Source organism: Oryx dammah, unplaced genomic scaffold (genome assembly GCF_014754425.2).
Source record: "Oryx dammah isolate SB20612 unplaced genomic scaffold, SCBI_Odam_1.1 HiC_scaffold_26, whole genome shotgun sequence".
In the NCBI taxonomy this organism is placed as follows: Eukaryota; Metazoa; Chordata; class Mammalia; order Artiodactyla; family Bovidae; genus Oryx; species Oryx dammah.
In genome coordinates, this window is record NW_024070210.1 from 29210191 (window position 1) to 29235083 (window position 24893).

The 24893-nt window shown below is 43.8% G+C and overlaps 1 protein-coding gene across 2 annotated transcripts in view; it reads right to left on the bottom strand.

Annotated features, from left to right (window-relative positions):
• Nucleotides 1-24893, bottom strand: part of PRKCH (protein kinase C eta) — a 367851-nt gene that overhangs the window by 139340 nt on the left and 203618 nt on the right. For both annotated transcript variants that reach the window (XM_040226314.1, XM_040226313.1), the window contains exons 11-12: nt 16041-16179; nt 15190-15378 (exon numbers count right to left, since the gene is read on the bottom strand). In XM_040226314.1, the coding sequence (XP_040082248.1) occupies nt 15190-15378; nt 16041-16179 (328 nt within the window). The remainder of the gene's footprint in view (nt 1-15189; nt 15379-16040; nt 16180-24893) is intronic.

A 24893-nucleotide genomic window follows, 5' to 3' on the forward strand; every position in this document is an offset into this window, starting at 1 on the left:
AGAGGCATCACTCATCCATGTCTAAGGTCATACTTAAAACTTGCCTCACCTCAAGTGACCTTCTCCCTGACTGTGGTCTCAAAAGGGGAAGTCAGCCCAGGAGGAAAATAAAGTGACTCCATGAAAGATTTTGGATGCATTTACTAAAGGAAGCAGAATGTTTGCTAGGTTCAATGAAAGTGTTTTATAAGCTGCAAAGAGTGAGGAGGCCAGGGTGGAAAATCTGATTCCACCTCGAATGTAAGTCTGCAGCTAACTGGAGATCAGGGGCAAGGAAGTGTGGACACCTTTTGTATTTCCCTTTCTCCTGAGGCCCTCATGAAAGTGGAAAGAGGGTCCTAAAGGAATCAAAGCATACCTGCCCAGAGAATGAGAAACAACAGTTCCTTCCAGGCTGCAGAGAAATCAGGACCAGAGTGGGAAGCAGTCAGCTAGGTGCCCCGCCTGAGGAAACACAAGTGATACGGGCCAGGTCCATACAGGAATGTCCTGCAAAGCCTCCTGCCAGCCAGGGGTGGGTACATAAAGGATGTGAGAGCTCCTCTGATATGCAGGCACAGAGGGGAAGTGGTTCGGCTCCTCAGCTTCATTACTGTGTTTGGACACCAGTTCCCCCATAAGCTGTGTGACCTTGGACAAATGTATTAACTTCCTTGGACTTTAGACTCCTCAACTATAAAATAGAGATTTTTTTAAAAAGTTTCCTCATATTACGATGAGTAAATGAATGTAAAATACCAGCACAGAGCCCTTAATCAATGCTAGTGAGTTTCAGCAAGCATCTTGTTAAACCACTTGGAGGGCCATCCTGTTCTACCTAAATGCAGGGGCATGGACTGAAATGCCTCTCAGAGAGGAATATCTGAGCTGAGCCTTGGCCCCGAGGTTTATCTGGCTCTGTCTCTCTCCGCTATTCTACCTGGTAGCCAGGAAAAGGGCACAAGATCTGTTTCTGCTTTCACAGTCCCAGACTCCAACAGGGGGGTGGTAGCGATGGTCTCGGGAAAAGCAGCAAAAATTTCTCAAAGATTGCTTTTCTGACAGCAAAGATTTCTAAAGACAATCTGAAAACAATAATACAGACGATACTCGGGTTTTAACGTGCAGTTATATCTGCTTTAACAACAGAAGGGAAGTGCTGAGTGCACGGTGAAGAGAGCGCTGGAACACCTTCGCTTAAGTCTGAGATCAGACAGTACCTGTTATGTCTTGTGGGCTCTGCTACACCTGAGGCAGCTGTGGTTTTGAGTTGTCAGATATTCCAAAGGATAGAGTTCAAACTCACCCTGTGTAACAATGCATCTAGAGATAGGATCCAAATGTACTCTGAAACTCATTCAAATGTACACAATGATTGAAAGTATTTTTTCTTTCGGAACCTGATTTCATAGGAAGAAGACTAGTTATATAAACAGAGTGATTAATAAGATTTTCTTTCAGGAGAGAGAGAACACTGTATTTTCTACGTAACAGATGGATTTGGCTGTGGAGCAAACAAAATGACCTCTTCCTTCCATTCAACTTCAGACCAAAGGTCACAGAGCTGGCAGTTAGTGCTGGGAAGCTAAGAGGGCATGCCACAGAACATCCCCATAGTATTCCAGGGAAGACTCCTAGTTAGGAAGAATGGATTTTATGGCGCTACAGAGAGTTCTGAGGCGGGAGAGCAGAGAAAGAATACAGGGCACAGAACAGAATATGGCCCATGGCCATGAAGGCTTCCCCCGCATTGAGGGCAGATAAAATGCGGGCTTGTATATGTTGCAGCCACTGGGGTCTGTGCGTTTTGCAGCTGTCACAGGTAGAATCTGACATCATCATAAAGACTAGTCAGCCACCTTTTTCTCTCACCCCGCTTCCAACGGGCTGTAGTGGTAGGGCACAGACCCGAGAACCACCTGTGCCAGCAGCACCATGTGGCTCAGGGCCATGGTGAGAGGGATGAGGTTGGGCACGGAGTCAGCTGATGGGGCAGCTTGGGAGGAAATGCAGACGAGGAACCCGAGAAACAAGCAATCCAGCAAAACACTGGGCAGAAGACCTGCACAGACATTTCTCCAGTGCAGACACACAGGTGGCCGAGAGGCACATGAAAAGATGCTCAGCATCCCTAATCATTAGAGAGATACAAACCAAACTACAATGAAGTAGCACCTCACACCAGTCAGAATGCTGCTGCTGCTGCTAAGTCGCCTCAGTCGTATCCGACTCTGTGCGACCCCATAGACGGCAGCCCACCAGGCTCCCCAGTCCCTGGGATTCTCCAGGCAAGAACACTGGAGAGGGTTGCCATTTCCTTCTCCAATGCATGAAAGTGAAAAGTGAAAGTGACGTCGCTCAGTCATGTCCGACTCTTAGACCCCATGGACTGCAGCCTACGAGGTTCCTCCGTCCATGGATTTCCCAGGCAAGAGTACTGGAGTGGGGTGCCACTGCCTTCTCCGCTAGTCAGAATAGCCATCATCAAAGAAATCTCCAGTAAATGCTGGGGAGGATGTGGAGCAAAGGGAACCCTCCTACACTGTTGGTGGGAATATACACTGGTACAACCATTATGGAGAACAGTATGGAGGTTCCTTAAAATAATAAAAATAGAGCTACCATATGATCTAGCAATCCTACTCCTGGGTATATATCTGGAGGAAACCCTAATTTGAGAAGATACCTGCACCCCAGTGTTCACTGCAGCCCTATTTACAATAGCCAGGACATGGAAGCAACCTTAATGTCCATCAACAGAGGAATGATAAGGAAGATATGGCACATATATACAATGGGGTATTACTCAGCCATAAAAACCATGAAACACTGGCCATTTACCACAACATGGATGACCTAGAGATTGTCATACTGAGTGAAGTCAGACATATATCATATTGCTTATATGTGGAATCTAAAAAAAATGGTACAAATGACCTTTTTACAAAGAAACAAGTCACACATATGCAGAAAACAAACTTAAGGTTACTGGGGGGCGGGCAAGGAGAGAGGGATTAATTGGGAGATTGGGGCTGACGTATACACACTACTCTATATAAAACAGATAACTAGTAAGCAGGTTTGTTGATATTTTTCATCCTGTCTATGGTTGGAATCCAGCAGGCTGTTCATGGGCATATAGTTAATTCTTTATCATTGCTCTTAACACTTTGCCTTGCTGATGTTTTACATTCATTATAGCTTCCCCTGAAACCCAAGCTATCTCAGTAGCTTCATTACAGTTATGTTACAGTGTTGGTTAAAAAAAGAGGTAAAGGTCAGAAGCGAGTCTCAGAGGAGGAAGCCCAAGGTCAGGCACTTGTGCCAATGCCAGTGTTGTTGGCCAAGATGGTTTTATTCCTGGCAAACCAGTCCCAAGCAGCTCTGAATGACAGGGAGGGTTTAACTGCTCTCCTGCTGCTGCTAAGTCGCTTCAGTCGTGTCCGACTCTGTGCGACCCCAGAGCCCACCAGGCTCCCCCATCCCTGGGATTCTCCAGGCAAAAACAACTCCCAAATGTTAAAGGAAAGGGAAGCTCTCCTGACAGCTATGATCCTCTAAACACAGCTATTGAAAGGGAGCAAGACCCTCCGGAGGCATAGTACACAATGTCTTCGTTTCCCCTTGATGAAACCCAGTCCAACGCCCTTCTTTATTCTGGATACACATTGTCTTGGGTGTCCAAACCAAACCTAACCATCACCTGCTAAAAAGGAACGCTGTGTGATAATTGGAAGTGACAAATTAAACAAAGTGTGCTACTTCTGTTCACTAGACTTTTTCCAGCTCAATCTCTTGGGACCCACAGACATCAGTTAGCAAATCTCTACATAGAAAAGATTTCTAGGCTCATTTTATAAAACCTGACATTTTTATCCTGTTTGAGATATGAAGATTAAAGAGCCATGTGATATTAATACTTCATTAAAAAAAATCCTTCATACTGCTAGCCACAGATAAAATGTAAGTTTTCTAAGAACAGAGGTCCTAACAATCTAAAATGGGGGAAGGAAGCTGAGAACAGTAACTTTAATAACATGCCAAAAATGAAGTCTCTAGGATGATCAGCATTTTTCTGTCTTCTGCCTAAACCAGCCTGGTCTGTCTGTGAGTACATGACCCGTTTCTATAGTGTCAGTTTCAGTAAGAAGCCCAAAGCTCCATTTCCTCCTATGGGAACTCCAGTCCTGGCCACGGGCAAGCACTGCCAGGCTGCATGTTAACCATCCTCTTTTTAAAGGATCTTTCAGTAACTGACTTTTGGATTCTCCCTGCAACAGTATTTGAAAAATTGGCTGTAATGGTGGAGAGCTGGCTCCTCTGCAAGACCCCGGCTTCCCTCTGCTTCCTCGGCCACCCCCTGGCTGACCACCTTTGGCTACTGCTTCAAGCATTCCAACCTCTGCCAGGAGGGGAGCAGGAAATGCTGAGGAACACGCTCAATGCCACTTCGGTTAACTGCCTGGTGACAGGTGTGGGACACACTCAGCGTTAAAAGAGGATCCCCGATTACTTGTGGTTCCCTCTCTGTACACAGAGGTGAGCGAGACTCCTGCAGACAATGCAGAGGAATGAAATCTGATAGGTGTGATAACAGATAAGCCCACACGCAAGCATACACTTTAATTTCTGTGAAGCTCAGAAGCAAGAGCACGCTATAATCTCCTTCTGAGGCCAAGTTTACAGTGCTTCCTGAACTGACAGAGGTGACTCAGGAGAACGCACCAAACCCCTTTCAGCACTTATTTAACCTGGCCACCTGTGTGAGCAGGAGAAAAGGGCGTTGACTCACCTGAGTCAGCATTGGCGCCTTGTGATTGCTCACCGGAGATGATGGAGCCCAAAGGAACGCTCACCTCAGGGAGGCCTTCACCTTCCTAAGCTCTGGGGACTCAGGAGGACTGCCCCCACCAAGCCTCTCTGGAGCTGATCAAGCCAAAGTTCAGTGCAACTGCCGAAGCTCTAAGCTAACCATGTATTTTCTTCTGGGTCATGATTATTAGCATTTTGGGATAACTGAATGCCAGGTTAGGAAACTCAGTGACATGGTGGCCAACAGAAAATGTGTTTATACTGAAACCAAGTAAAAGAAAAATTTTTTTAATCATCTTTAAGGTCAGCAATCTAGAAAGTCTACATCTGTTTTTCACACAAGTGCGTGTATCTTTATTTATCTTTCCTCTGCTACCTTCTGTGGATGTTGCCAGTTTTTATATAACCTGTTGAGAGCAGGGGTAGGAGAGTTTTGCTCCTGGAACATGCATTTAACATAAACCTTCACAGAGAAGATGAGACAGGGGAGACAAAAGGGCAAGTGAGAAAAATAGTCTTCTCTATTGGAGTGGATACTGTGGTTATTTTTAGTTGTCAGGATCACTGCTTAATGACTTGGGCTTTTTATTTTCAAGTAGAAAATTGGGCCCAAAACTTTGTACTCCACTTCCCCTCCCCCACTGACTCTGTGCTCCATGGGGAGTGTTCTCACCAGCGAGTTCTCAGCGCTGTCTCCACATGTATGTGAACTCGGGGGAGACTCTTGAGCTTTTGGTGTAAGGCTATCCAGTCCTGTGGTGGGGGTAAAGATGATGAATGGCAAGATGATGAGTGAGGCAAGGAAAGGAATACGGGGTTGGGGTTATGCTGCGTGAGATGTCGGTGCCCACCCTGTTCAGCCCCTCCCTCACAGTGAACGACAGACAAGAACACCCCTCACTCTGAATTCAGGGGACTCACTGACGTTATCACACCATACAAAGCCTCCGGGTCATGAACTTCTATGACTCTACGGTGTCACATCAATGCGCATCCACACAGTTTCTACAGACGTGGGGTAATAATACCTTCTGTTTTAAAGTAAGGCGGCATTTAGAAAGCATTTCCTTCTGAAGGGAAAAAAAAGGGCAGGAAAATATCCAGAAGACGCCAATTCCAGGAATGCTGCTGACCTTATGATCCACAGGCAAGACTGTCGGGAAATCTCAGGAAGCCAAATAGGGATGACCCACCACACTGAGACAGTGGTGAGAGCGGATGTGAAGGGCTGGCTCAGGGATCCCGGCCCTTCCTGCCTCTCCCGTGGGGAAGGGCAGACCCAGCAGAAAAGGGTCACACAAGGAGATAAGAGGAGCTGCGTGGGCACGGCTCACCAGTGGGCGCTCTCTCCTTCTCCGTGTTTTATCTGTTAAAAATCCCTCTTTGGGGTGCCCTCAGGTACTTAACTTGGGAGTGGGAGAGGTAAATTAGGAGTTTGGTAAATTAGGAGTTTTATCCACTATATAAAGTGGATAAAAAACAAGGACCTACTGTATAGCACAGGGAACTATATTCAATATCTTGTAATAACCTATAACAGAAAAGAATATGGAAAATAATATATATATGATATACATTACATATATATAATATATATATATATATATATCTGAGTCATTCTGCTGTACACCTGAAACTAACACAGCATTGTAACTCAACTATACTTCAATTTAAAAAAAGCATAAGAAAAAAATTTTAATTGGAAAAAAAAAAAGGCTCCTGGGAAAACAGAAATACAGCTCTCTCCAAAATAAAAAGCTAACACAGCCTCATGTACAATTAAGCACTTAATAATCTTGATGATGTTGGTGGATGTTCAAAGAGAGGATGAAGATAATGACAGCTCTCAGCGTGCTGTGAAATTACTACTCATAATTTAACAATACTAACAACTTCTGCATTCTGCCTACCACTTTGAAAATGCTTTCATGGTGCTACCCCATTTGAAGTGGGTACCAGAGGTGTTATCATCACTGCATTAAGGAATAAAGACTGGGTAGCAGTGGCAAGTAGAGGTCTTGTGACCCTCAGACTAGTGTGTGTTCTTTCCATTCTATTATATGAGGTTGCTTCCCCTGCCAGCGATTTAGACAAACTGGTTTTATACATCCTCCATCTCTGAAATTCTGTGTTTAAGTTTCTAATGGTCACCAAGCTCCATGACAAATGATTACAATCCAGAAGAGCACGCATGACTTCCTGATAGTTTGGGGATTATAACACCCAGTGGAGTCAACATTAGGAACTCTCTTTTTTTTTTTTTTAATATACTTGATTTATAATGTTAGTTTCAGGTGTACATCACAGTGATTAAAATGTTTATAGATTCTATTCCATTTATGGTTATTATAAAATATTGGCTATATTCCCTGTGGTTGTACAATATATTCTTGTAGCTTATATATATTTTCTACACAGTTGCTTGCACCTCTTAATCCCCTCCCCTTGTCTCGCCACCTCCCCTCTTCCCTCTCCCGCTGGTAACCACTAGTTTGTTCTCTATGTCTGTGAGTCTGATGCTTTTTTGTTATATTCGCTAGTTTGTTGTATTTTTTAGATTCCACATATAAGTGATATCCTACAATATTTATCCTTTAACTTATTTCCCTAAGCATGATACCGTCCAGGTTCATAACATTAGGAACTTTTGAAGTCAGTAAGCCCCCCCCCCGAATCACAGATGCTTACAAAATCCTTGGGAAAGGCCTGAAGTCCATATTTTTAAAGGAAGCAGGGTATCTTACCTCGATCTGGAATTGCAAAACAAAATGAAAGTTCGTTCAGAGTCCTTAAAAATGTCTCAACCTACCTAGCTCCTAACAGATGCATTTCCCAAGCCCTCGGTTTTCTGGCCGAGGACTAGCGCTGAACCCGGCTAGCACTACTCAGAAGCCACTGAGAGCATCAGTGTCTGAGGAAAGCACACCGCAAAAGCACCAGCCTATTTCACAAGTCAGACTAGCAGAAAGGCTTCAGAAGGAGATGTTTACACACCCGAAGCCCATTCTTCCTCAACCTCCTTAGCGAATCCTCTTCCACTGTCATGCCTTCAGCACTGGTGTCCCCAGGCCCCCTCCTTTCACTCTTCACCCTCTCCCCCCGTCCACATCCGCTCCCCTGCCACCTCTCTCCTGAGCTCCAGACCCACGGGACCAACTGCAAGGAACAGACCACTTTCCGAACGTCTCCTGGACCCCTCAGAGGTCCCACGTCCCAAACCCATGTTTCCCAGCCCTCACCCTCACCTAATGCACCAATGGTAGAACTGGTGACTGCACTTCTTTGAACACACATGCTCCGCTCCCCTCTGAGTACTTGCACAAGTTAGTTCCTCTGTCTAGAATATCCTTCCTCTACCTGCCCCCTGCCCCCCGCTGCCCCGTCTACCCTACTGAACCTTTGTTTCTCAATGCCCAGCTGAGACGCTGCTTCCTCTGCCTTGTCCTTATGTCACTTCCCTGTCCTTGACCCCAGAGAGAGCTTTGATCATTCCTCCTTGGCAGCGAGCTAAGTATCCATTTACGTGCTCTCATTCCTATGAGGCTGTGAGCAACAGAAGAAGCTCTGTCTTTTCAGCTTTGCTTCCCGGCACTTCACACGAGGCCAAGCCAAGGGAAGGCTTCTAACAAGTATTTGCTGGGTGGAATGAGACAGGGGTCCTAATTCCCTCATGTATCAGTTTCTCTTACGGTCACAGGCTCATCTCAGGTCAATAGAGAAGACTCAAATGCACAGTCTTTAAATAACACTAACATTCTTATCCTAAACGTTATATCTTACTTTATGGAAAGATGGTTGGCAGATTCATGCTCTGTGAGTATTAAGTACATGGCACCCTGAAAGCTTCCTCCAGTGGCTCATGTTTCTAGGACAGTTGGAAAGAATCATATCAGGGAGTTATTTGGGTGCTAAACATGTGGGGCTCTAAAGGCAAAGGATGCTTATTAATGAAAAGGAGAATAAAAATGGGGAGTGGCCAGGTGGAGGCTAGCTCGGAACCCTGGACTAGGAGTCAGAAAAAACTGGATTCTGATCCTAGGGTATTTCTCCCTCACTGTAGCATAATATCGGAGAAGGCAATGGCAACCCACTCCAGTACTCTTGTCTGGAGAATCCCATGGACGGAGGAGCCTGGTGGACTGCAGTCCATAGGGTTGCTAAGATATAGAACACAATATTTACCTTCTTAGCCATTTTTAAGTGCACAGTTTAGTGGGATTAAGTATATTCACATTGTTGTACAACCATCACCACCATCCATCTATAGAACTTTTTTCATTTTCCCAAGCTGAAATTTCTCATCCCTTAAACTCTAACTCCCTACCAACCCCTCTGCCAGCCCCTGGCAACCACCATTTTGCTCTTGTCTCTATGAATTTGACTACTGTAGGGTTCTCATGTAAGTGGAGGTCCTTTGTATTTGGTTTATTTCATTAAACATAATGCATTCAAAGTTCATCCATGCTGTAACAAGCATCAAAATTTCCTTCCTTGCCAAGGGTGACTAATCCATTGTATGCATATAACACATTTTGTTTATCCATTCACCTATTGATGGACACTTGGGTTGCTTCCACTTTTTGCTACTGTTCAGTTGCTCAGTCACGTCCAACTCTTTGTGACCCCACTGACGCAGCACACCAGGCTTCCCTGTCCTTCACTATCTCCTAGAGTTTGCTCAAACTCATGTCCACTGAGTCAGTGATACCCTCCAACCACCTCATCCTCTCTCTCCCTCTTCTCCTCTTGCCCTCAATCTTTCCCAGCATTAGGTCTTGTTCAGTGAGTTGGCACTTCGCATCAGGCGGCTAAAGTATTGGAGCTTCAGCTTCAGCATCAGTCCTTCCAATGAATATTCAGGGTTGATTTCCTTTAGGATTGACTGGTTTGATCTTCTTGCTATCCAAGGGACTCTCAAGAGTCTTCTCCAACCCCACAGTTCAAAAGTATCAATTCTTTGACACTCAGCCTTTTTATAGTCCAACTCTCAAATCCATACATGACTACTGGAGAAAAACCATAGCTTTGACTATATGGATCTTTGTCAGTAAACTGATGTCTCTGCTTTTTAATAAGCTGCCTAGGTTTGTCACAGTTTTTCTTCCAAGGAACAAGCGTCTTTTAATTTCATGGCTTCAGTCATCATCTTACAGTCATTTTAGAGGCCAAGAAAATAAAATCTGTAACTATTTCCACTTTCTCCCCATCTGTTTGCCATGAAGTCATGGGACCAGACGCCATGATCTCCGTCTTTCTGAATGTTGAGTTTTAAGCCAGCCTTTTCACTCTCCTCTTTCACCTTCATCAAAGGCTCTTTAGATCCTCTTCACTTTCTGCCATAGTGGTGGTGTCATCTGCATATCTGAGGTTAATGATATTTCTCCCGGCAATTTTGATTCCAGCTTGTGCTTCATCCAGCCCAGCATTTCACGTGATGTACTCTGCATATATGTTAAATAAGCAGGATGACAATATACAGCCTTGATGTGCTCCCTTCTCGATTTTGAACCAGTCTGTTGTTTCATGTCCAGTTCTGTTATTTCTTGACCTACATACAGATTTCTCAGGAGGCAGGTAAGGTAGCCTGGTAGTCCCATCTCTTTTAAGAGTTTTCTGGTTTGTTGTGATCTACACAATCAAAGACTTTAGCCTAGTCAATGAGGCAGAAGTAATTTTGGGGGGAATTCCCATGCTTTCTCTATGATGCCGCAGTGGATGTTGGCAATTTGATCTCTGGTTCCTCTGCCTTTTCTAAGCCCAGCTTGTACAACTGGAAGTTCTTGGTTCATGTACTATTAAAACCTAGCTTGAAGGATTTTGAGAATAATCTTGCCAGCATGTGAAATGAGCGTGATTCTACCTTTTAGATTTTGTGAATAATGATGTGAACACTGATATACAAATATGTTCAAGCCCCAGCTTTCAGTTCTTTGGGATATACACCCAGAAATGGAATTGCTAGGTTATACGGTACTTCTAAGTTTGATTTTCTGAGAAACTGCCTGCCATACCACTTTCCACAGTGCCTGCACAATTTTGCATTCCCGTGAGAGCTACACAAGGGTTCTAATTTGTTTGGTTGTTTTAAGCAATGTGCTGAATGGCCTTTGGTGAGTCACAATTTCTCTGGATCTCAAGTTTCCTCATCTATTAAATGAGGGAATTGGAATGGATTTGGAATAAAAGATTTTTTAGGTTTCTTCTAGAAAAACAAAAAACAAAAAAAAACACCCCACTATATTGGTCTAGTTAAATCAAGTTGCAGTTAGAACCAGAAAGCAGTTTGAATGGTTTGGGAGGTATGACTTACTACCTTAAACCCTCTTCCTAATGCAATAAGTAGAATCATACTTTTTCAGAGAAAAGGGCAAAGAGCCTAAAAATGCAGCCTGCTCTCACTGATGACATTGGCATCCGCTTCCTGAGCATCGAGTCTGTGCTCAGCACTGTTCCAAGTATCCCCCTCACATCATCTCCGATCCCGAGAGTACAGATGAGGACGAGCACTGTGTGCCCAAGTTCTCGCAGCCAGCAGGTGAACGAGCCAGCATCTGCCCTCAGACAGCTCTGCTCTGCAGGCCAGTTCCTCACCACCAGGCGCTGACTCTTCCCTCCTGGGTGCTTCTCCCCACATCTTGAGAGCTCTTCACTGTTTTCTTCCTTTTCTTTGATCACACTTCTGTTTAAATATCTCAGCCCTCTGCCAAGAACAGCTGAATTTCCTCAGCTACAGCATTTAAGCCTTTTATTTTTAGGCCTGGGGGCTGAAATGTACAAAGCTGTCTCTGAAATCCTCTTGGTGAATATGTTTTAGTAATTTTCTCTGACATCTTTTTCAGTGTTTTTCAGAAAATTGCTCTTAAGGTACACTCCTTGAGGGAGGAAGAAACAGAATGCTTACCATGTCCCTGCGTGCCTTACATGTACTAATTCACTGAATCTGGGGAGTAACCCTGTGACATGGATTTTATTACTTCAATTTACAGATCTTTTGAGCAAGGACATAGATTCAGAGAGGTGTGTTAGCTTGCCAAGGTCACTCAGCCAGAGTGTAACACAGCTGGGAGATAAGCCTGCCATGGATTGAAACCCGAGCTGCTTCGTACAGGAAGATGCCCAACAGAGAACACAGAGAGCCACTTAAGAAAGTCAGTGCTCAGCCAGTAACACAGCATCATCCACTGAGCTGCTGGCATTAGAAAGGGGCCAAAATAAAGGGAAGGGAAGAGGTTCACAGCTTCCCAGAAGCGAGTCTGCAGGGAGAGGGAACAACTCAGTCCCCACTGAAGAGCAAATTCTCGTGAGGCACCAGAGGATGTTTTCTCCCAGAACAAAGATTGTGGAGGCAGGATGCTCCTAGATAACATATACACTAATTACCAGCAATGTTTCTATATATATCAAAGATATAAAGTAATTGAGGGAGGGATAAATGAGGGATTAACATATGCACATTACATATATAAAATAAACAACAAGGACCTACTGTATAGCACAGGGAGCTCTACTCAATACTCTGTAATAACCTGTATGGGAAAAGGATCTGAAAAATAATGAACATATGTATAAGAGACTCACTGTGCTGTACACTTGAAACACAATATTGTAAATCAACTATACACTAATAAAACTTTTAAAAAACTAATTGGATCTATCTGGTTAAATATAAATCATCTTAATAGTTCCATGTGAATCTTAACCTTGCTTAGTAGCTACTCTAGGTTTTATAGGGATTGGGTTAAAAGGGGTGAAACCTGTGTCTCAGATTTAGTGGGGAAGAATTCTCTTAAGAGAATTCTAAATGCTAAAAAGAGGTTGAGGACTTCTATAACAATTAAGAGAAGCAGATGTGGGTGGGTGATGGTCAACTCAAATGCTGATGTGGTCTCTAAAGATTTCTCCCCGACCTGGATTCAAAAGGTATTAAGTGTTTATCAGAGAAAGACTGAACTGGATTGTTAACCCTTAAATAGGGAACATTAAAGTTTCTTGAGGCACAGACTGACTTTTGTTTCCTACCCTTCATGGTACCAAGCACAATAACTTTTATACACTAAGGCCAACAATGCATATTTCCTTATGGCATGAACTAGCATTTTCATTTGAATTATATATAACTCTGTGGTCTTTTAAATAGTAAAAAAACTAAATCAGCTGTGGTAATTGGACTAAATATGTGCATCATGAAAAACCATTAGTACTGTGATGGTGGTCACTGCAGGCCACAGGGGATTAGCATGCCTTGGGAGTCAGAAGGTCCCCCACTCCAGACCATAGGACTGGGAGAGTAATAACTCAAAAGTAAGCCCAACTCTGCAGCACAATTTGTTGTGTTATCATAGATTAGGTCATCATAGGTAGCTGGGGCCAGCTGAGCTGAGTACATTTCCCTTCCAAGGGTTGAGAAATTTTAAGGCATAAATCTATAAAGATAAGCCCTTCTCCCTGATTTTTTATTAATGAAATTATAAAAGCCACATTCTCCTTAGTCTAAATTTTCTAAATATACAAATAAAATTTTCTTATGAAAACAGGGTAGATAGAAGACATTTGGTAGAATCCCAAAGTACTTCACTTTTATTTCTATGTGCAATTAAAGCTTCTTCAATATCAGGAGAGCACCAGTGCCTGAACTTGAGAATCAAGTTATAAATTATGATTCACTTGGGCAATATTTGCCTGAGAAGGATTTCTGTGATCATTTCCTGAGAAGTGGAGACTTCTCGGGAACAATCATGCCATCAGCCCCAGGACAGAATGATCTGTAAACATGTCCTTAAAATGACACTAATTATATGACTGGAGATTTCCAGAGAGACATGTCTTTCACCAACAAAGCTAGTATTTCCTGAATTTAGTTTTTTTTGTCTCCAATCACAGGAAGTGATATGATTTGGGCAAAGTAATTTTTATCCCATAGATATCCCCCAGAGAGAATGGATTATTCTGATTTTCCCCTATTGGAAGAATATTCATCTTTATTCTCCCTGTGCATATACTGGGAAATAATAACCTGATTTCCTAATAAGGTATTGACCCAAATTATGTTATTCTCTTATTACATGTTAACTTTTTTTAATAACTTTATACTTTACTGGTATATTCAGGGTCTACAAGATATATAAGGCTATAAGGACAACAGGTGATATCATGTACCTGGTAATAAACAACACTAAAAAATTAGTTATCAAAAAAAAAAAAAAAAAATTAGTTATCATTCTGTAAATTAAACAGGTCCTAGAATCAGAAGGTTATTGGCACTTGGCAGGGCCCCTGATCAAAGCCCTGGAAGAATTTTTCTTTCTTGTTGGTTGTTCCTTCTTAATTTTTTTCTGGTTTTCTTCATCTATTTCTTTTTAAAGCCTTTTATTTTATACTGGAGCACAACTGATTAACAATGTTGTGATAGTTTCAGGTGGACAGCAAAGGGATTCAGCTGTGCATACAGATGTATCCATTCTCCCCCAAACTCCCTTCCCATCCAGGCTGCCACATAACATTTAACAGAGTTCCCTGTGTTACACAGTAGGATCTTGTTGGTTTATCCATTGTGTATATTACTTGTTACTTTCTTATTTTCAACATAAAAGCATCAAATCCACATTTCTTCCACACTTGAAAATAAAGCTTCCATCACATTGCCTTAAATGCATAAAAGAAAGACCTTTGCTACACACTACTCCACACTGCACCTAAATTGTGGGCCTGGCACCTGACTTACACAAGGTCCACATACATGGAAGCAAATGAGATCTTGCCCAAGTCTGAAAAACCTCTCTTCTCTCCCAACACTACTGGAAAGGCCCCTTCATCCTGCTCCTTGGATGTTGCCAACAGAAACACAATCAGTACAGAAACAACTGGTAGTGCCATTTACATGACCCAACAGCCTCATACGTCCTGACTGGATGAAACAAGAGTATCACTTCACCGACACTGAAGCCACAAGTGGTAGAAATACTTGGTATTTGGCCAACAATGCTATGAATGCCTATTTCGTGTGTTCAGTTGCTCGGTCATGTCAGACTCTTTGCAACTATAGCCCACCAGGATCCTCTGTCCATGGGATTCTCCTGGCAAGAATACTGGATTGGGTTGCCATTTCCTCCTCCAGGGGATCTTCTTGACTCAGGGATCAAACCCGCATCTCTCGCGTGTCCTGCATGGGCAGGCAGATTCTTTACCACTAGCATCACCTGGGCAGTTAGCTCCAAAATAACTATTGCATAAGAGGACAAAAAAGCCTGAGAAAACTCTGGTTCTTTGATTCTATAGATTAAAACGCACATTTCAGTTAGAGCTGTTAGGAGGTATCAACAAACAAACTTCAAACCCGAACAGCACATATAGCAAGCTGGTTTGCAATAGCTGGAAAGCTGGTGAGTATGTCACACTTACTGATTTCAGGATCCCTGCGGCATCTTCATGCAGCCACGTAGGGTAGACCACTTCATCGTTCAGTATGGCCTCAAAGAGGTCATCTTCGTTCTCTGCCTCGAAGGGTGCGTGGCCACACAGCATCTCGTAGAGCAGCACACCCATAGCCCACCAGTCCACCGCGGGCCCGTAGAGCATCTCCTGGAGGATCTGTGCAAAGGGGTGACGTGAGAGGAGCTCTGTGCATCTGATGAGCAAATGCACCCTTAATGACTACAGAAAATGACGGATTCGGAGCTGAAGTAAAGCAAGGGAATTTCCTGCACTGGCATGCATGTTTCAGTCCATCTCCAGATTGGGGTCTATTTTCCTGGGGTCAAATCAGAGGCCTTCTCATTCCGGTGGTCAAACATCTATGATCTACTTAGGCCAAAGTAATAGTATACACAGATCCAAACCAGAAAGCGCTTTGGGACTACATCTGTGGAGGAGGAGGAGATGGGCTCACTCATTCATATGGGGGCAATTCAAGAGCTTGTGGTTATTTCTACCAAATGGGGCCAAGATCAAAGCTCTGTGTAGAGACAGAGAAGAAAATTAAATGGGCCAGGTGTAGCGTGCACTTTGTCCTCATTCAGGGCTAAAGCCTGAAGCAACTGCAAAGTTTACAAAACTCTTTTGGACTTGAATTTGTACTGGGAGGAACCGAGGACATTTTCAGCCATCATTCACCCAAGGAGCCAGAGAGGAGTCTGGAGGTGTCAGCTTTCAATGCTGCCCATAAGCTGCAGCGTCTGCTTGGCCTTGCCTTTCCGATGGGGCTGCTGGGGAGTCTGGATTCCCAAAGCTGCTTAAGCAGTGAGCACACTCACCTCCGGAGCAATGTAGTCAGGCGTGCCGCAGAAGGTGGCTGTGGTGACCCCGTTGCAAATCCCCTCCTTGCACATCCCGAAATCGGCCAGTTTGCAGTGGCCCTCGTGGTCCAACAGTACGTTGTCCAGTTTCAGATCTCTGCAAGAAACACAGAGCAGCAAATATGGTGGGGCAGCCGGGCCCCAAACCATCTACCTGGCTGAGCTGGGTCATGAGATGGCGGGTCACACAGCCAGGAGAGCTTTCTGCACCCACCCTTCAAAGAGGACACACTTCTTTGTGTTATGTGGATAGGAGATTGCGATCCGCTCTTGAAATCTGCCTTGTAGTCCTGGATGATGGTTCCATCTGAATGGGCTAACCACATATCAAAACACAGGCTTCCCATTAAAAACTGACAATGTGACTGCCCGGCTTCCCACTGACCACCTATGCAGGAGACATCCACCCACCCTACACCCTGTTCTGTGGCCTCTATCTCTGCCCACTGGCCTTCGCTCGGTGAAGTCCTAGAGCACGTGGCCGCTGTGCAGCACACACTGTGATGGGCATCAAGAGCAAGACGACCCTTCTCCCTAAGGACCGCACTGTGTGTTTGGGGGACAGATATTCACCAGACTGTCAGCTCCATGGAGACACTGTGCCTAGCATAGTGCACTCAATAAATCTTTGTTCAAAGTATATACACATAGATGAGTGTGTGTGTAGATACATAAATGTGTGTGTATACCTACACACATATATTGGGGGAAAGAGGAAAGGAGAGTGATGGGGAGGGAGACAGAACCAACTGTTGTGTAATACAAATGGCATGAGAGAAGTAGGAACCACGTGCTGTGAGAGAAAAACAAGAAGGAACAATTCATTCCTATTAGCGGCAAGACAGAGGTCTGTGCCACAGTAGAGGCAGAAACTGAGCTGGTCTTACAGCGTGAGTCGGTCTTCTAGGGGGGAAGTGGTATGAGACGGTCACCGTGGGCAGGTGGGCAGGGCCAGTGCACAGAGCAAGAGCAGAGATGAGGTGGGCTCAGGAACCCCATGTGGCGTACGAGGACTCACATGAAACACTGGGGCCATGAAAAGGCCAGGGCTAGAACGCAGAGTTAAGTCCATACTGTGAAGGGCCCTGCACACCACACTAAGGAATTCTGATACTTAGATATTAGGAAACATGACCCACTGAAGCTCTCTAACTAAGTTTTCCAGCTGGTGAGAAAAGATCAGCTAGAGGGAAGCTGAGAGAGTCCAGGGAAGAGATGTTAAGACCTGAACGAGGACAGTGACAGATGGAATGGAAAGTAGGGGTCAGTCAGCAGTGCTTTAGTGAAGAAAACGCTATCAGGATTAAGGCCCGATGACCACTTAGAGGTAGATGAGGAGAAGCAGCAGCAGAACTGATGACTCCTGGGTTTCTGCCTTAGATTCAGTGGGTGAGTGGGGACTTAATGACCAGGGAAAAGCAAAACAGGGGTGAGAACAGGGTTTGTTTGGGGATAGCCCAGATACAGAAAAACCTCAGATATTATAGTGAGTGCAAGGCAAAGCACTCACCCTCCCTCCCCTAACCTGGAAGGGCAGAATCAAGGGAAGGAAGTTTCCAGCAGCAGAACTGCTTGGTGAAAGGTATTGATAGAAGTAGGAACATGGGTCAAATGTCAATAAAACTGTCTGCAAATGAAAGGCAGTGGTCCTAAACACCCCCTCCCCGACAGGCTTCTGGCACCAACTGTCTCCCATCGCCACACATACCAGCCGTCATAACAGAGGGAAGCTGGCACCACAGCAAGCTGGGAAAGAGTCCCACACACCTACATCCTATTGTGGGCCTCTCAGTCTAGCCTTGGGGGAGGATCAGGGGAGCAGCCCTGCCTACAGGGTGACAAACTCTATCCTTTGATCTTTGAAGGAAAGATGTGCTCGGAGGCAACCACACTGGCTTAGCAGTGAGGGAGGCTGCCCAGCCAGCCGCGATGCTAGACGACCACCCTGACCTGGAGGGCTGCAGTCAACTGCCAGGTGGGAAGCTGCAGTAGCCGTGGCCTCCTGGGGCTGTGCTATGCGGAGTGATGGTGGCCCCTCACTGGGCCTCTCCATAGCGGGGGCTACTGACTGCTGCTCTAGGCCTTCGCATCCCCAGGGGGCTGTGTCGGGGCATTCATGGCTCTGTTTTCCCATGTCTTCCCATCTCTGCTCTGACAATAAAGGCCTGTTGGGCTGCTTGGCCCAAGGGGAGAAGAGGCTGGTTGCTGTCCAGCCTGGGATCACATTGCGACTCGGGGGAGGCAGGTGATGACAGAACAGGCAAGACTGGTTTCCACACTGGGCCCTGTGAGTTGATGCAGCCGGACCACGTGGGACCTGCAGACAGGGGTCACTGGAAGCCACCCAGGCAGGAGAACCAAGTCCCATTTTCCAGGAATCCCTGGATAAGCAAGATGAGCGCAGCAGCACTTTCTCAGGCCAGCCTCCACTCTGAGCTCATGCTTCAGGCGTCTCCCGGGTGACAGGCGGAGATATGCTGGGTGCCTGTGCAGCCACTTCAGCAATGCGAGGCTCCTCCACCTCTAAACCAGACCTGGCCCTGGTCCCCCAGTCGGCCTCCTGCCCCCTTCCCTGGGCAGAATCCCACTTCCCACACAAGCTTTCAGTAGGCTCTGGTCTGTGGAAACCGTGTCTTCCTCCCCTGCCCTCTCAACACACACACAGTGTGAGCAAGATTTATTAGCCCACATGAAGTCAGGATCCCAGAAGAACAGGTGTGTGTGTTGCAGGGGGGCAGGAAGGATTCTGGTCACAGCCACTGTCAAGAGCATGGTCTCAGTTGTTCTTCTAGAAGCGATTTCAGACTCGAAGGCCCTATTAGTGCCTGGTTGTCTGGCTCCTCTGGGGACTCATCAGTCCAAACACTGTCATCTCTAATATCTGCCAGCCACTTCTCATCAGCTCCAGGAGGGATCAAGGCCTTAGGGGATCTGAGCCTCGGGGCTGGCTTTATCAGCACCATGTTCCAGCCCAGCAGCCCACCTCTGTATGGTCCTACACTCAGAAACCTCTGACTCTCACACTGCCAGAAATGGTGGCTGCATTTCTAAAATCTCCTGAAGCCACTGTGCCTGCTGAGAGCTTGGAAAGGATCTCCTTGGGTAGAAGCAAGTGCTAACAGAAACTTACAATGGTCTAAAGAGCCGACCTGACATTGCTCAAGAGAGCTTGTGACTAACATCCCAGCTAAGCGGTTTGACTGCTTATTACTCAGCAGCTGTCACAGGTATCAGTACTTGTTCGGGGAGGGAAAACCGCTTTGTCATCAGTTTCATACGCTGCCCATCACAATGCCCTCTGCACAGAGAAGTCTTGGGACATGGCCCCGCTGCTCAGGGCAAGGAACTGAGCGGCCCTAGGGATGTGACTTCGCCTGGTCATAGGATGCCCCAGGGCAGAGAGGCCAGTTCTACACTTCAGTCCTGATTTTGCAGCTTCCTTTTAGGCATTTTCAGAACTGGACCAGCCTTGAGGGAAATGCCATTGCTGGTTTCATACCAAGTACTACCTAAGACCCTGATGCTGGGAAAGATTGAAGGCGGGAGGAGAAGAGGATGACAGAGGATAACATGGTTGGATGGCATCACTGACTCAATGGACATGAGTTTGAGTAAGCTCCAGGAGTTCGTGATGGACAGGGAAGCCTGGTGGGCTACAGTCCATGGGGTCGCAAAGAGTCGGACACGACTGAGCAACTGAACTGAACTACCTAATAGGATAAAACTCCCAACTAGAAATAATAAGGGGGGTTGATTAAGAGCATAAGATAACCTGAGGATTCAGTTCTGCCCTCAGCCCAAATGTCTCAAACCTCCACTGTGAGGTCTGTGCTGATGTCTGCAGAGGACCCAGTTCACAGCTCTATGACCGACAACTTTCACTGCATTTGCTTCATTCTGTCTATACACCTGTCTCACCCCTTGGCTGGGGCTGAGCCTTATTGCTCCCTAGCCTCAGCGCACACCTGGCACAAGGTGCTGACCAAAGAGATAAACAGAGGCATCCTGGATGGGTCACAGGGAGTTGCACCAGCCGATTCAGAGCCTATTTTATTTTGGGGGGAAGGAATGAAGTTCCATAAACTTCACTGGGACCCTTGTGCCAAAGTAATTAAACCTACAAAAGTCCAAGTGCTTTTCCTCTTGGAGAGAGATGCCAGGGGTGAAAGAAAGAACCCTGAAATATAATAAATTCAAATTCTTTGCTTTAGTGGAGCTGGGGAAAAGACATCACTTTAGGGGGGCAATTATAAAGCAGAGAGGACCCAAGCATAATCCTTTCCCCCTGGCTCACACACATATGAAAGAGGAGAACACAGAGCCATTTGTGGCTATTGTCAGCTTCCACTCCAAGGGTAAATAGCTATCTTCACTTAAACAAAAAAAACAAAGCAAAAAAAAAAAAACAAAACAAAAAAAAGCCACTCTTTGACTCCTGAATTGAATATGAAATAGGCAGAGAGGTCAGTTTTTGGCTTCGGACTTCCTCAGCCTCCCCAGCCAACATGTAAGTCAGCAGCCGAAGTTAACAAGGCTCCACAATGAGGATTACAAGTTCATACAGGGCACAGGCTCAGATCCTAAAACACCAAATACACAATTATGGCCTCATCATTCATTAGCTTATTGAGCAGTGGTATTTAATAGCTCTACCTTTGTTATGCAAGCACAGAAGGGTAGAAAGAGTTATTTTATCCTCCCTGATGGTCTGAAAGGTGCATTGTTCTTCCCTGGGTAATGAGGGTTACTTAAAATGCCCACAGTGGTTTCAGAGAGGATTCTGAAGTGGTTGAAAACAAAGGAAATTCAGAAATTGTATTTGTTTTGTTTCCACCATGAGCTATTCTGAGAGTCATAAAACAGAATGACAGGAGGTCTTACTGCTTAGATCTCTGGACTCAGTTATTCTTCCACAAGAAATAAAGAGCAGGGAGTTGAGACTGGCTCCTTGGACACCAATGCATCTAAGAGGCTATTCAGAAGATATTTTTAATGTATCTTAAAAAATTTTATCATGGAACATTTCAAACTTATATGACAGTATGGTGAATAACATAACGACTCCTGTAGTGATCACACAGCAAAAACAGCTATCAATGCCCAATCGTGTTTCAACTGTACTTCTACTCCCTTCTTGACCCATCTTTTTAGTCGGATCTGGAAGCAAATCCAAAATATGAAATCGTCTCATCTAACCATATTTTAACATCTAAATCTAAAAGACTATTTTTTTTTTAGATAAAGTACAACTTTGCTATTAGTTATCCTAAAATATACAGTCAATATACTATTTTAAGTATATTGCTTTTTGTCTGTTTGCTCATTTGTGTGTGTGTATGTGTGTGTGTGTCTAGAGAACCTGAAAAAACGTTCTGTGGATGATGATGATGATAACAAAACAACAACAGTAACAACGATTAGTGTCAGTAGTAGTAACACACACTGAATGTTCACTAAATGCTGGGTGCTTCATCCACATTCTTATTTTACCTTCAAAACAACCCTATGAAGTAAGGTCTACATCAACATCATTTAGTGATCCAGGGATAAAGTCAGGATTTGAATTCAGTTCTGCTCACCTCCCTCTAAGTCCTGGGCTCCAAACCCACCACAGTAGGCACCCTCTCTTCCATACAGTGCTACTGTGTCACTGGCTAATTCTCCTAGTAGGCTGTTTCCTGAGAGAACTTCATCAACTGAAACAAGAACCAACTGATAATCAACAAATATCCTGAGACTGATTTGCCAAATAATGTGTCACATTTTTGTGACACATTATTAAATGCATAATCAAAATTCTAGAAACATAAATTTTTTGTTTGGTTCTTAACTTTTGCGTGGAGGAGTTGATTGGATTTCACACAATCCTTGAAGGTACAGGAATAGGGGAACACATAGCAAATCTCTTTCTAGTTGTTAAATACTATGACAATAACTCTAAGAGTAACTTTTCTAAGGAAGAAAAGAGTTAAGAGGTGGCATTTGCCAAGAGAGTGAATTTGGATTATGACCTTAGTCTCAAAACAAAACCATTTAGGGTTAGTTTGTGTTTTAAATATCAGGGTTTATATAAACTTGACAGTTTTTTGAAGCAGGGCCAATTGTATTAAATTGGTAAAAGAATTCTAAAACGTCACTGAAAAAGCAAAAGCCTAAAATGTGGTTTTATCACATGTTATAGTAATGCCATTTGTGTGCTATCTAACAGAAGACATTCAGCCATTCATTCATCCAACAAATCTCTGGGTACCATCCATGAGCCAGGCAATATGCAAGGGGCTCAGAAGATTAAAGGAGACAGGAAAGAGCAGGAGACTCATACAGCAGGGCCCAATAAGGATTTCAGACTTTGGTCCAAGAGGGAAAAAAAAAAACCACTGAAAGGTCTTACACAGGAGCAGGATGGCATTAATCTGATTTTACAACAAGCCCCTCCAGCTACAAGGAAAACAGGTCAGAGTGGATGAGACAGAACATGAAGAGACCAGTGGGGAAGCTACTGGAGTATTCAGAGAAGAACTGATGGTGGTCTGGACCAGGGTTGGGCAGTAATGTAAAGAGAGCTAGACGGATGGAGAACTACCAGGCCAGGGGAAGAAAGTAATAGGATTTAGTAATGGAAAGACGTAGAAGGTAAAAAAAGAAGAACGTATGAGCATGTTCTGGCTCAAAGAATTTCATTTGGACATATCGAAGTATTTTTTAGATATCTGAGTAGACATGTTTAATGGGCAGCTGAATATACATTGCTAGAGCTTAGATGAAAGGCCAGGCCAGGGATAGAAAATGACGAGTCATTAGTTGGGTGTGGATGAGTTCACCTGGGGAGAGAAAATGGAATGGAAAGGCAAAGGCTTGAGATGAAGCTTTGGAAAGAGCATCCTGAGGATAACATCCCTCGTCACTTTCACACTCAGACCACAAACACTTTGTTGTTTAGTCACTCAGTCGTGTTCGACTCTTTGCGACCCTGTGGACTACAGCACGCCAGGTTTCTGAGGCCTTCACTATCTCCCTGAGCTTGCTCAGACTCATGTCCATTGCGTCAATGATGCCATTCAACCATCTCATCCTCTGTCACCTCCTTCTCCTCCTATCCTCAATCTTTTCCAGTGAGATAAATTATAGTCAGAGTGGGTAGCACAACTGAGTACCAGGAAAGAAAGATCCAACTCTTTTGCCTCCAATGAACCATATGTAGTCCTGTTAAGATTTAAAAGGCTTAGAAGACGTTACCCTTTCACGTTCAAAACCATCTCATGAATTCTTTCTAGGTTAAACTCACAACCTCTGCTACATGAAGGGATCCTTTGGGGAGTGTAGGTTTAGGTCTTTTACTTTACAAAGATGTTTGTTGCTGCATTGTGCATAACAGAGCAAATTTTGGAAGCAAGCTAAATTATTTATTAAGAGGGTAACAGCTAAATAAATTATGGTATATCCATGACAGAATTTTATGAAGGTTATTAAAATTGTATGAGGTATAATGAAGGCCAAACAAACACAGGGAAATGTCTATGACAGAAATTTTGTCTTTTGAAAATGATTTCTTTTGTGATTATACAAGTACTATTTTCATAATCTTAAATTCCATCATTCCTAAAAAAAATTATGGAGAAAACAAGAACAGGTTTGTAGTGATATAATCTTTTCTTAATGCTACACTAACAAATGTTATGAAGTAACTTACTTTCCTCACTTAATGAACTTTTGGACATATTTCTATAGCCTGTAGATCTGCCTCATTCTTTGTAATGGTTACATAAAATTCCATTATAAAGATGTTCCATAATTTAATTAGGTCCTTCTCCATAAATGTGTAGATTGTTTCTAATTGCTTGCATCTTTAAACACATTACTCCATGTGTCCATGGAGTAATGAACATTATTTGCACTCTTGTCGGAGGGTTACATTTTCAGAAGTGGAAATGCTGTGTTAAAGTGTACAAATGTTTAAAATTTAAACAGACGTTGAGTAGCTGCCCTCTAAAAAGCTGGCACCAATTTATACTCCCACCAATAGGGTACAAGAGCATCCATTTACCTTCCTTATTCAAGTTAGATGCAATCGCCCTTCCATCCTTGCCAATTTGCTAGGGGAAAATGATCTCACTGTTTTACCTTCATTTCTTGATTATTGAGATTAAACTTTTAAAAAAATCTATATGGTTAATGGCCATTTGTATTTCTTCTGTCTGTTGCCTATTCACAAGTTTTACCTGTTTTAAAATTTGAGTTAGTTTTTGGATTATATTGTAGAGATTCATTACACATAATGGACAGCAGCAATTTGTTATATTGGTTGCAAATATTATTGTTTAGCTTGTTTTATGATAACTTTCATATTTTTATACAATCAAATCTATCAATCTTTTTATAGCTGCTGGGTTTCATGACTTATTTTCAGGATGATACAATTCTAAATGAAAAAGCAGAACACAAAATTGTACTTTCAATATTCTCTTAATTATGTTACAACTGTTGGAGAGGGAAGGAAGAAAGATAGGAGGGAAAAGGGAGAGTTGGGAAAAGCTAAGAGATTACATGTCTAGATGATATGTTCATGAATTTTTTTTCTTTTTTGTACTTTCTAAATTTTTTGTAGGAATTATGTATTACTGTGATAACCAGGAAAAAGTCATAAGATATGTATTTATATATTTTGGCTTTAATCCTTTTCTTTAGTCTCTTTACTCTTTCAGGCTATAATTCCCAAGGAAGATGGGTAGGGACAGTGATCTACTGGTAGGAGTGGAAACGATTTATTCTGGAAACCAGGTTGCTAGGGCAAGTTGAAAAAAAGCACCTTAC